The sequence below is a fragment of the Glandiceps talaboti genome, chromosome 3 (genome assembly GCF_964340395.1).
Source record: "Glandiceps talaboti chromosome 3, keGlaTala1.1, whole genome shotgun sequence".
NCBI lineage: Eukaryota > Metazoa > Hemichordata > Enteropneusta > Spengelidae > Glandiceps > Glandiceps talaboti.
In genome coordinates this window covers 26,228,707-26,242,339 of record NC_135551.1, presented here as the reverse complement: position 1 = coordinate 26,242,339, position 13,633 = coordinate 26,228,707, and the positions used below count along the sequence as shown (strand labels likewise).

General features: G+C 35.4%; 1 protein-coding gene and 5 non-coding genes across 6 annotated transcripts; 2 read left to right on the top strand and 4 right to left on the bottom strand.

Moving 5' to 3' along the window:
• The first annotated feature begins 1,606 nt into the window (after positions 1–1,606).
• LOC144433295 (calcineurin subunit B-like) lies at positions 1,607–7,626 on the top strand. The gene is made up of 5 exons (XM_078121602.1): positions 1,607–1,699; positions 3,926–3,974; positions 4,890–5,138; positions 6,128–6,306; positions 6,880–7,626. Exons 1-5 carry the CDS (start codon positions 1,607–1,609, stop codon positions 6,934–6,936), a joined length of 627 nt encoding a protein of 208 aa, XP_077977728.1. The 3' UTR covers positions 6,937–7,626.
• Positions 7,627–9,064: 1,438 nt separating this feature from the next.
• On the bottom strand, positions 9,065–9,150 carry Trnay-gua (transfer RNA tyrosine (anticodon GUA)). The gene is given in 2 exon segments: positions 9,065–9,100; positions 9,114–9,150. It is a non-coding gene; the product is annotated as a tRNA-Tyr (tRNA).
• Positions 9,151–9,949: 799 nt separating this feature from the next.
• Trnay-gua (transfer RNA tyrosine (anticodon GUA)) lies at positions 9,950–10,035 on the bottom strand. The gene is given in 2 exon segments: positions 9,950–9,985; positions 9,999–10,035. It is a non-coding gene; the product is annotated as a tRNA-Tyr (tRNA).
• A 977-nt stretch (positions 10,036–11,012) lies between these two features.
• On the top strand, positions 11,013–11,098 carry Trnay-gua (transfer RNA tyrosine (anticodon GUA)). Its single transcript is given in 2 exon segments — positions 11,013–11,049; positions 11,063–11,098. It is a non-coding gene; the product is annotated as a tRNA-Tyr (tRNA).
• Positions 11,099–11,476: 378 nt separating this feature from the next.
• Positions 11,477–11,562, bottom strand: Trnay-gua (transfer RNA tyrosine (anticodon GUA)). The gene is given in 2 exon segments: positions 11,477–11,512; positions 11,526–11,562. It is a non-coding gene; the product is annotated as a tRNA-Tyr (tRNA).
• Positions 11,563–12,151: 589 nt separating this feature from the next.
• On the bottom strand, positions 12,152–12,237 carry Trnay-gua (transfer RNA tyrosine (anticodon GUA)). Its single transcript is given in 2 exon segments — positions 12,152–12,187; positions 12,201–12,237. It is a non-coding gene; the product is annotated as a tRNA-Tyr (tRNA).
• Between the last annotated feature and the right edge of the window lie 1,396 nt (positions 12,238–13,633).

Below are 13,633 nucleotides of genomic sequence, written 5' to 3'. Positions count from 1 at the left end.
CTGAGTTAATTTAATAGATACCAAAATTATATACAGGTGACAGTGTCTTAAGTGTGTTCACCCTATTGTTACTGGTATCGATCCGTTGTATAGTATGGTGGCTATTACACCATGTAAGTAGGCATTCGTTTACATCCAATTAATGCCGCGAAAGGTAATCCAATGAGAAACAAGGGATGGTACCCTTTAATTTGAATGCAATAATATGGTTGGTTGACTTTATATTACCTACGTTTTCAGATTTCATGAAATACACATGATTTTTCATTGTCTTCCGGTACGTCCATTGTTTACTGTCAATACATTACCCGCGTTGCATGTATAAACAATCTACCCTACATGACCCTGCCTGTCATTTTATAAAAGGGGTATTAGTGCTCATTCAGTTTACAAATGGCCATGGCAGTCAAAGCTTATGATTTCAGAAATCGACTCGTAGTAAATCACGCCCACGAAACCGTTTGATGAGATTTTAAATAATCTACACTGTGCTGTTATTTAGAAGACAAAATACTATTGAAAGTGGTTATCAAAGATTGTATTAAGAAGGAAGGACATCAAACAGCATTCTCTCTTTTTTGAGTATATTAACCTTTGACCTATATGCATAGTTATAGCCGGTATATATATATATATATATATATATATATGTCTCATTCTCTCTCTCTCTCTCTCTCTCTCTCTCTCTCTCTCTCTCTCTCTCTCTCTCTCTCTCTCTCTCTCTCTCTCTCTCTCTCTCTCTCTCTTTCCCCTACCCTCTCTCATATCAGTAAGTGTACCCTTTAGTTCATAATACATGTACGTCAGATATTGTCCTACTTCGCAATATCCGATCTATACAAGAACACAAGAATTCAAAGGATAAGCACGTGTTCATTATACGTCAAATACGGTAAATAAACGAACCAAGCCTTCTCTTATAATTACGTGATCTGATTGTAATTACATTTTGAACAATAGACAGTAAAAGCCATCATGCTGTCAACGTAACGCCAATTGAAACAAATTAGTAAATATCCTGTCAAATCAATTATAGACCAAAGTATTCAGTCACAGAATCAGTTCACTGAGTCTACATACCAAATTTCATCATGGCTCGTAAAGGAGTGGTTTATCATTTTGGTTTCTTCGATCCACCGTTGATACTTAGGGTTTGTAGACGAATCACGCCCGCGTACGGTCTGAGTCAAACGATGACTCGATTTCTTTGTACTAAAAAGAATCCTAATTATTTGTCATGTGATCCATATCACATTATGATAAGAAGAACCAATGTTGTATTTACGTCTATCCACATACATATTATCATCATTCAAGTTCCGTCATCCATTATATTATGATAATGTAGGGCTATTAAAATATCCACTTGTTCTGAATTCGAAAGCGATGGTATTTGAAAGGCTGTTATTTACACATTGCCATGGCAACGAGAGGATCTCATCAGGTGTTTGATTGCAGTGGTTAATAAAAGTGTAACTCACTTCCTTTATGAGAGTGTTGCTCGCCATCTATCGATGGATACCGTTATTTATGGTTTGGGTGAAAAACACAAGATTTTTTTTGATGTTAGCATCGACATTGACATGCTCCACTGCAGTAGACTATCATGTCGACAAGTGGTATTGATGATCATGATATCAAACCCGTGGGTAAAGATAGTGACCACTTTACAGGTGCTGAAAATCATGGAAATATAGAGGTGAGCTTGAGGCAACAAGTTCATAGGACATGAGGAAAACGTGACGACGAGTGTTCATTTGTAATATTTTTAATGCAGACAGACAGACAGACAGACAGACAGACAGACAGACAGACAGACAGACAGACAGACAGACAGACAGACAGACAGGCAGGTAGGTAGACAGACAGACAGACAGATAGAGGGATAGATAGATAGATAGAGAGACAAACAAACAGACAGACATATAGATAGATAGATAGATAGATAGATAGATAGATAGATAGACAGACAGACAGACAGACAGACAGATAGATAGATAGATAGATCATAGATAGATAGTAGATAGATCATAGATAGATAGATAGATAGATAGAGAGACAGACAGACAGATAGATAGATAGAGAGACAGACAGATAGATAGATCATAGATAGATAGATAGATAGATAGATAGATAGATAGATAGATAGATAGATAGATAGATAGGTAGATAGATAGATAGATAGATAGATAGATAGATAGATAGATAGATAGATAGATAGATAGATAGATAGATAGATAGATAGATAGATAGATAGATAGATAGATAGATAGATAGATAGATAGATAGATAGATAGATAGATAGATAGATAGATAGATAGATACTATAACATTTTTAAAACCAGCTAGCATTAGTGTGTAGTCATAGGTACGCTTGATACTGTAAAAATCTGCAATAAATTTCTATGCAGATAATTCTAGTAAGATGTTAATTCAGCTGTATTGCAAACTGTTATTGGCATGTGCAGTTGTAAGCGGAAATTTATTCACGGAAATCTATGAACATAAAGTACAACAAACGCGACATTATGAAATACGAATACTGACAATCACTTTGACATAACTGTCACGTGTCAACAGGGCTAGTCTCGTCTGAAACGAAAGTACCCAGATTAGTCATGTTGGGGACGCTATTTATGATTGTTCGCAAGAGGTCACACATCGTTTGTTAGGTGAGGTCAGAGTGGTTGTTACCACTTTACAAGTTACCTGTATTCAGTAACATTAACAACAGTCACACCAAAGATTTCTCAAGAGAGAAATTTCGGAAGATATTGGTGACAATGTTTAGGCGCAAAAAGGTTAGTGATTTGCCAAGAGATAGTTTGTCGAATCTGTTCTGGGGTCTTGTCATTCATTTCTGTACTTTCATCGCAGTTCATATGTACGGATTATTAACATTATGGATGGAATACGGGAGTTGTACAATCTCATTCTCAGACCACAAAAAGGGATTTTTGTGGTCTGAGGTACAATACGTCAAAGAGGCGTTCATAATCCTTCTCTCCCAATACATCAATGACCACGTACTTACTCCAAAGGTTTAGAGGGATATATATACTACATAACTACATGATGTAGCTAGACATGTTCGTAAAACTTGTCACTGTGGTAGTGGTACAGTGGTACCACTGCTAGTCCATACCAATGACGTCGACCATGTCTACATGGTAGTAGGGTACTGTGCTGTGTTTTCTTGACACCTGAAATGTTTCGAAAATGTGAATTTTCAGTTTTGAACTGTAGCACTACAGGTCTAGTCTGGGGGTACGGGAAACCAATGGTCTGTACATTAGGCAGACAGGGATACAGGAACTGTGATCAGTCATTAGTAGTGGATATTGGTTCAACTGTTTGGCAAAACACAACTGAACTACAAAGTTACTAGTCTAGTTCCTATACAGTATTGTTACGATAGTACACCACCAGTCCTCCACTCAATGGCATGATTTAGGTTAGAGACCACCTTAGCATCCAGATTTCAAGGTTACAAATGCTATAAATTTTGTTCATGTCAAGGCCATGGTCATATACTCTGGGCAAATTATTCAACCTTTACTTGAAAACCTTCTTAAAGCTGAATTACCTGTTAAGTAGTTGGTGAGTATAGTTACCATGTACACATAGATTTGCTTCATTACTTCATTTAAGAAAAAATTGTCCTGCCTCTTTAAAATGATTAGGGTACTAACTAATACATGTAGGGTTTGATAATTAAATGACCATGCATGCTTCATAAATTACAAGGACATAAAGAACCTAACAGAAAAAAGTTCCAGTTTAGATGCAGTTTGTCAGCATATAATACATGTTTCTGTAAGTAAACCCTAAGTAAATTTGTCAGCCACGCCCATTCTTGTATTTTGTTGTCATTGCTCTCCAACTCTAAAGTGTTTTTTTCCTTTCTGTTTTTCTTTTGTTGCAGGCTCCATTATCAGATGAACAAATTCGTCAACTTGAGAGTCAAACAGTGTGTGAGTATAAGTACCAGTACTTAGTATTGTTAATAAACTCATTGTAGACACCTGGAGACTTAGAAACATCAAATTCATTCTGAAATATTTTCATCATACTAGTCTTTGGAAAATGTCAATAAGAGATGAATGTAGCCTTGGATACCTGGACTCTCATACATGTAGTTGGTGTTAGCCTACACATAGACTCAAGGGACTAGCTACCACTTTATTTGCTATCCTAACTGACTTTTTTAGTTTAAATTTCGCTGTCCTTCCTCTCCTACGATGATAGCTGTGTCACACTGGTCTCAAGTGGCATTCCTGTATAGACCGTTATTGGTCGAATACATAATAAGGCATATTGTGCCTTGAGCTCACATGCTGAATCCACAATTAGGTGTCGTCATGGAAATGCGACCTCATTCTAACTACACATGTCGTATTCTATTTAAATGCTGCTGATATTTTGCACACGTTATGTGTGTAGCTGTATGTTCTTCTAGACAAGTAGAACACTGCAAACATTGTTGACAAGGAAGGACAGTGAAATTCACAATCAAAATGTCAGCTAGGATGTCAAATAGAGTGGTAGTGCTAGTCCTTCAAGTCTACATGTAGGCTAAGTTGGGGCTCCTACTTATGACTACTGCCACCAAGAGAGTGTGGGAAAATAGTAGATAAATTTTATGTGATGAGAGACTGGGTAACTGAGACTGAGGTGAATGATAACATAGTCCTTGTGTGTCACATGATGGAAAAATCCTCAAGATTGATATAATGATATGTTACACTTGCATAGTAATTTGTGTCTGATTTTTACATGTCATTGTATACCAAAAGTTTGACTTGCAACATTATACAACAAGAAATATGTTTTTTTCTTTAGGGCAAGCTTGAAAACATCATTCTAAATATTTGTTTTTATTATTTCAGTTAAAGCTGCAGAGATCAAGAAAATTCTTCAGAGGTATTCCTCATATACAGTTGAAGATGATAATGGAAGTGGTCCAAATTATGTCACCATGAGTTCCCTTTTACAGATCCCAGAATTCATTGGTATGCCATTAGTTCCCAGGGTGGCTTCCATGTCTGCTACACAAACTGGAGCATTAACACCAGAATCGTTTGTACAAATGTTATCTGTAATGAGTCCAAGAACACCAATTGATGAGAAACGACAGTGTAAGTTTTATGAAAATCATTTAAACATACACAATGCACCAGAAACAATAATATATGTTTTTGAAATAATTTCAAACATAAACAATTATATAAATGAGTGTAACTTTTTAATATAATTTCAAACACTTAAGAATTACTTAAAATGATAGGGAAATTTTTAAGAATATTTTTTAAACATAAACAACTCTCTAAAAACAACATTGTAAGTTTTACAAATAAATTCAAATATAAAGAATTATACAAAATGAAAGTGTAAGTTTCTAGAAATAATTGTAAATATGACCAATTCACCTAAAATAACAGTGTATGGTATTGTAAATTGGAAAAATCATGTGGAATCTTATTTTTCATCCAGTAAGATATAGAAACTAAGTATACCAACAATTCTGATATAAAAGTGAATGTGTAGAAAATCATTCACAGTTAAAACTATACTAGCTGTAAGTGGAGTGTTATTATTGTGATCAGACAACCATCAGTGTATAAACTGTATATATTCAATGAAAATTGTTAAAATACCCATAATTAGATTTTTTTACATGTCAATTAGGGGTTGATTTTATCCATATGTAGTAAAGTAGACTGTAAAATACAATGTGTCACTCCACTGTCACCGGCCTCCTCTCTCCCTCATCGGTTGACCGATGTGTGAGGGCACCCCATCATGGCGTACCTTATAGATGAGTTGTAAAGTCAAAGCTTGAAATCATGATCGTGTTTGGAGTGCTGATTTTAAAGTGTGCCCCCCTCAATTTCATTGGCCTCAATGTACCATAATATGTACAGCTACATGTACACCAGTCTGTTTACACACGATTCACTCAATGCAGAGAGAGACCCCCCCAAAAAATAAAATAAAATAAAATAAATAAATAAATAAATAAATAAATAAATAAAAAATAAAAATAAAAATAATAATAATAAATGAATATTGTAAAGAACTGATAAGATCAATTTGTTAATGATTATTGTTTTTGTTAATTTTTCAGTTCTGTTTACAATGTTTGATATGTACAATGAAGGTAACATCAAACATGATGAGTTGTTTAGAATGTATAAAACCATCTTTAATCCAGCATTAGGAGATGATCAAATACTGCTGGTTGTCAGTCAGTTGCTGGACAGTACTGAAATACCTGGACAGATCTCCTATGAAGAATTTACACAGGTAAGAGAGGTCAATTGAAAGGGGGAGGGGTAAGGGGGTGGGATGGTAGTGGAGGGAGGTCGAATGTCTAGGTGGCAGATTGGATAGGGTGATCAGATACTTAGGATAGTAAGCCAGTTACCAGACAGTACTAAAATTCCTGGACAGATATCCTGTGAAGAATTTACAATTTACACAGATGTAAAGAGGCAAATTTTACTGGGTAGGGAAGGGTGGGAGGCTGAGAGATAGGCTAGGTGGAAAAAAATGGGAAATGGGGGGGGGGGGGGGTTGATGTTTAGACTGAATGATTCATTGTAGTAGGCCCCCTATAGGAAGGGTTACAGGTCTAGAGTAAGAGAAAGATTTCTGACTTAACACTTTCGAAAGTACATTTATGTATGCTATGCACACTTGTGGCACCAGAAACACCATCTTACAGTGTAACAGTAGACAAATAAAAACTAGTCATATCATCACATATATTTTGAAATCTGTTTAGCATACTACATATTCCATCATCGGGACCATACATTGCACTAATGTTCAAGTCATGTATCTAAAACTTTTTATCCAAATTTTTCTGTTTTGCAGTTTGTACCGGATTATGAAATAAATGAAAGACTAACAGTAGAGCTGCAGTTGTCATGACAGCAAGACAACCAACTTATAGGGGTCACTCATCTATCCAGCAAGAATATTAAATCAATTGAAAAAGGAAGTTATTTTCATCACAGAATTGCCGATAAAGCACTGCTTCAATCCAAATCATGAATCCTGGGATTCTTCTATATCTTAGTCTGTGAAATACGATGTTTGTGCTTCACCATCAGCCATTACTTGCATTTATACTACACTGTGGATCTGTGCCTGCTACTGAGATCCACCATAGATCCTACATGTATTTAGGCCCCACCTTGACCTTGTGCTTAAAAGTTCAAAGAGAGGTCACTATGTAGATTAAAATCAAACAGGCATAACAGTTTCTGCTTCTAGTGATAAGAACAATTGTTGTTATGGTAATACTTGTCAATTGTTTGTACTGTGATAAAATATCAGACTTTGGCCTGAAATGTAGGTTTATTATTATTGATGTAATATTAACAGGCTGGTGTCATAACCCAGCATTGAAAGGCTGACATCATAACTACATTTGATTTGATTGGCTGCAACCAAATCTGGTTGCACTGTACAGGATATTTGGCAGTTAAGAGTACAGTCATGGTTTAGAAGCCTGAGTGATAGGGCTGAATGACCTGACATATTTTACAGTCTATTCATATGTATGGCCCCCTATTTTGTTGAAATCTTTTTATAAATGTATTTATATATAAAATGTTGTTCGAATTGTAAATATTGCATTGAGTATTAAATTCAAAGTGACACTGTCTATACCTTTGTGGACTGAAGTCAGTATACAAAACTAAATACATGATATGACAGAATCCCATAACACATGAGTACAAGTGTGGCATACTAGGGTTATTTGAATGAGTGTTTTCAGTGTTCTCTGTAGCAAATACCAAAGGAAGGTGCAGCAAAAAAAACACTTCAAGTTCAAACACTGTGATAAGTGCAAATAACCCTGGCCCTGTGTACCTACACTAGCTTGGCATGGGGTTCTGTCATTATTACAACCAGTGGAAATGATCACTTGTACATATGTAATAATATATACTAAAACATATTTATCAAATCTGAAATAGACATGTTGTGCTATAAGTGACTAGCTAAGAAGCTGTGTAACTTGAGAGGAAGGGTGTCATGTTTTCAAATTTATTAGTAACTAAGAAATTGTGTCGCTGTCATTCCATGATGCAACATTTATTAGTAGCTGGGAATATATTAGTATGTTTTGATATGAAACAAAAGTACTACAGTGGCAAGCAAGGTTTCGGCTTACCAAGATAGACACAAACTGTACACAGCAAGATTATAGAAGTTATTAAAAATGCAACCCTACTGTGAGTATAACCAGGCCAACAACCATTTAATGCTCATATTGACATTTCATAACAACATTTTTAGTTTGTGTCTATCTTAGTAAGCCGAAACCTTGACTGCCACTGTTGTAATCACCCCCCCCCCCTCATAAAAATACGGACTATGCTCCATTTAGCCTAATTTGTTATTCTCATATTTTCTGTAATAACAAAAAACATACATATGTCTATAATGCCCAACGACATGTAGTTTCTTACCCAAACAGGGTTCCTGAGGATCTCCTTTCTCAATTTGAACAATAACTCGCTGCCAGACTCGTGACTATCGGCCCTAATCTTTGTATGTATGCCAAGTGGCTTAGCCCCGAGAAGAGTTAGACGGACTTGATTTCCGAAGTGAGCCTTTATAGGAAGAAAATGAAATTTATGACGGTTCCATCGTTGCCGTTGGTGGCGCTCGCGATTGTGTGACTCAATCGAGCGCAGCTTCAGTCTGGCGTCAAAATGTTTTGAGAGCCCAGAGCCATGCCTAATCAGTAATTCTATTTCGTTGCCATATACTTATAATTTATACCCTTTTTGTGAAACTTCTTTTGATTAATTGTAGCGATAGAGTTTCATCTCGAAATGTTAGACAAAATCTCGACTTAAAATTAAATTGCCTGCGACAAACGGACAGGAGCCATGCATCGTTCAGTCACTAAGAATAAGATAACACAACAGAGTGTACAAACAAAAATACCGAAAAGAGGTTTCAACGTGAGGTGAGGTTTTAGACTCCACACGTGTTTCTCAAATTACGGAATATAAAAGGGAAAGAAAATTTCAACAAAAAATCCTTCGAACCGGATTCGAACCAGTGACCTAAGGATAACAGCTTTAACTCTACAGTCCTCCGCTCTACCAACTGAGCTATCGAAGGTGGGTGGTTCGGAGGGTCGTGTCACGAGTTCATCAACAATGAATAGAACCAGGATGTTACCCGTAATTATTTGACGAAGTGTTTTTATTCTATTTGTACTATATATCGCAGTTCTCAGGTATATTTATAGCAACGTTTGAAGCATACGGATGGATGGCACAACGTGTACGATAAATTGAACGGAAGTTAAATATATCCGTGTCTTTCGACAAGATGATGAATGGAAGGTCATTGTGCAATCGGGACGCGTGCGAGTCCAAAGTCCCCGGCGGAATGAATCACCTGTCGTCGGGGAGATACGAATATTTCGTAAACACTGTACTGACCGATTGACGACATCAACCCCGACATCAATTCATTCCAACATCAAAGGCATAGCATGTTTTCACATGACTGTACAGGAATACGTTTAATATATTAATATTAGTATTATTAGTATTACGACAAATAGTGGTTGAAACTTCAACGGTGATCACTGGTTAACAGACTTTCGTAACTAGCATCACGCTTTGATATTAGTTGAACATTTCTGTCGATTTTATCTTAATTAAAAAGGCAAATGTTTGCGGAAGAATAATTTGTGAACAAAAATTGTATCCACCTCACGGTGAATCTGCAGGCAATTTTTTATTTCAAACATACCGATAGACCGGGGCGAGCGAGCTTGAACTGTTTCAGTTTATATCCGAGCAGACTGCCTATGTTATTGAAGAGAGCTACAAAAGTTCAGAACAATAAAAAATGTCTAATGTGAATGGTTCGTGCGAAGGAAAATTAACAATCACATTCAGTAAAAAAATCCTTCGAACCGGATTCGAACCAGTGACCTAAGGATAACAGCTTTAACTCTACAGTCCTCCGCTCTACCAACTGAGCTATCGAAGGTACGATATCAAAAATCGATAAATATATATAATCAATGATAATTTATTTGATGGGCACAAACCATTATTCAAATAAAAGATAACCAATGACCCATGTACAACGGAGCTTGCCTTGTCTCTACGAGAGTCACTAGACGATTAGCCACAAAACCCTTTATATAGGTAACAAGTATTTTCCGACTGAATGAAAAAAAATATTGGGGATACGATAATTACACCTGCGCAAATAACGCATGAAAAATCAGACAAATGATTGCGATTTTGAAGATTATTACTCATATTTTAAGCACCACAATACCAATGACTCTAAACCAAGTGCAATACTTTTAATGGAGATTTTAGTAATGTCATGGTAAAATTAAAAATGCAATTATTGCATTTCGATATCCCGGCATTGTAGTGCCAGTAGTTTATTAAACTGCATCTTTAATTAAATGTACTCTTTAAATTAATAAGAACAAAATGCGGATTGAACATTCAATAGTTAATTGAATTTCAATAATAAACCGACATTTACCGATGTAAACTCCAGTTAATTAAATTTTAATTAAACGCAGCTCGTGACATATGCAAATTAATAAGAGAAAACAAAATGTATATGGAACGTACATCCAGCAGCCACGGATAGTTTATTACATATTCATCAGTGTTTTCTAATTCTTAGGACAAAATGCCCAGTAATATTTTATATATAATTAAAATATGAGTAATAATCTTCAAAATCGCAATCATTTGTCTGATTTTTCATGCGTTATTTGCGCAGGTGAAATTATCGTAGCCCCAATATTTTTTTCATTCAGTCGGAAAATACTCGTTACCTATATAAAGGGTTTTGTGGCTAATTGTCTAGCGACTCTCGTAGTGACAAGGCAAGCTCCGTTGTACATGGGTCATTGGTTATCTTTTATTTGAATAATGGGTTGTTCCCATCAAATAAATTATCATTGATTACATATATTATCGATTTTTGATATCGCACCTTCGATAGCTCAGTTGGTAGAGCGGAGGACTGTAGAGTTAAAGCTGTTATCCTTAGGTCACTGGTTCGAATCCGGTTCGAAGGATTTTTTTACTGAATGTGATTGTTAATTTTCCTTCGCACGAACCATTCACATTAGACATTTTTTATTGTTCTGAACTTTTATAGCTTTCTTCAATAATAAAGGCAATCTCCTCGGATATAAACTGAAACAGTGACTCAAGCTCGCTCGCCCCGGTCAATCGGTATGTTTGAAATAAAAAATTGCCTGCAGATTCACCGTGAGGTGGATACAATTTTTGTTCACAAATTCTTCTTCCGCAAACAAACATTTGCCTGTAGAAATGTTCAACTAATATCAAAGCGTAATGCTAGTTACGAAAGTCTGTTACACTATTTTCATCATTTCAACGATAACCATTGCTGTATCACATTATCATGTCCATGCTTAGATGAAAAAAAATCCTTCGAACCGGATTCGAACCAGTGACCTAAGGATAACAGCTTTAACTCTACAGTCCTCCGCTCTACCAACTGAGCTATCGAAGGTACGATATCGAAAATAAATAATTAGACATATCACAATGATTACTATGCACATATTTGTTTGTGTTTGTGTACAGTAGTTAATAACCTGAGAAGTATATTTATATCGGATCATTTATCTATATTATTAGTTACAATCTGTGAATAAAAGTACACAAGCAACTTTTAAAAAGCTTCGAGGCTAAAAAGATGTACGAATCTCAAAAATGTACGAATTTCAAAAAAAAGGACCACCTGTTGCCACCCAGCGATATATAGTCTACCACATTTATACCAAGGACATCTTTTATTGATTATAATGGAAAGAACACCTGTAATATTATCAGAAAGATTGAATATTTCCAATTGTATATATCTGTACTAAAATGAAAAAAAAAATCAAATAAAACCCTCAATGACTCATATTGGTACCAACTTCTATAACTTATCTTGTGCCCTTTGTTCATTCCCTTAGAATGGTTTGCCATATATTTCAAGAGAATCGAGATGGAGCGAAAGGTCAGAGACCAGCAGGAAAGTTAATGGCTGTAAAAAGGATTTCGTCAAAAAGAGTCCATTTTTCTTGTATAAAAATAATGAATTTAATAAAAAATCCTTCGAACCGGATTCGAACCAGTGACCTAAGGATAACAGCTTTAACTCTACAGTCCTCCGCTCTACCAACTGAGCTATCGAAGGCCGTCATGAAAGACGACGAGTTACGCATATCAGAACGATTAGAAAGCACATATTGTTTGTGTTTGTGTTTGTGTTTGTTTGTGTTTTGTTTGTTTGTTTGTTTGTTTGTTTGTGTGTGTGTGTGTGTGTGTATGTATGTATGTATGTATGTATGTATGTATGTATGTATGTATGTGTGTGTGTGTGTGTTTGTGTTTGTGTTTGTGTTTGTGTTAATCTGTAAGCAGTAACAGTACATAGTCTGCATGTCTTTCAAGAAAGTTTGTTGAAAGATTTATAGAATTACTATCTTCTACAAAATTCATTGATATCTGAACCGACGAAAATGGGTACTCAGAACTCATCAATGGCAAATCTACGTTTTCAGAATGTCAAAAATATGTTTACAAAACCCTGTAGACTGGTGAGACTGGTCTGATTTCAAAGAAGCTGATGTCGGAGTACAATATATTGAAATAAGCACCCGAATTATTGTTTGCATAAACTTAATAGTGTACACAAGCGAAGCATGAGAATGGCATGGTTTTTTTGTATTCAAAACTCAGACGGGGATATACATTTTACATACATACATCTACAATGTAATGTGTGCATACCGTCATACGCGCAAACAAACACACACACACACACACACGCGTGCAAACACATACATACATACATACATACATACATACATACATACATACATACATACATACACACACACGGACGGACAGACACAAACAAACAAAAACTCATACACAGACAGAGACAGAGGATCATATGTTTATGTATGTATGTATGTATGTATGTATGCATTTATTTCATTTTTATGTATGACTTATTTAACCAGCAATTGTGTTTATGTTCTACATTTCCACATTTATTGATGACATCAATATTTCATACTAAAATAATGATTTGATCTCCTGAGGTGAAAAATGTAAATTTGCGATACAAAAATATGTATAAAAAAAAAATCAAAAATAAAATCGGAAGTCTAGAATATAAAATTGAACCCTTCTTGACACACTGGGTACATACAAAATACCATAATTATGGGATCTAACTTACAGCAGAAAGTAAATAAAAAAATAACGACACTGCTTGTCAAAAATATCTTGCATTGTGTAAAGACACATTTTAAGTAATACGTGTTAAAAATATTTAAAATCATTAAAACAAAACTGAAGACGTACTTGCCCACAGCTTACAGATCGCTTTAGTGATTCAGTTATAACATTGCACATGGTCATGCAATAGGTAGTATTGAAGTCTCATTTGTATATCACATTATGTTTGTTATAAACAGACTACCTGAATTATAAAGAACGTCTGAGATATCTTTTAAAGGGGCACAAGCACTGATTTTTGCCGTAATTCTAGATGCATTTACAAAACGTTGCGCGAAATATTC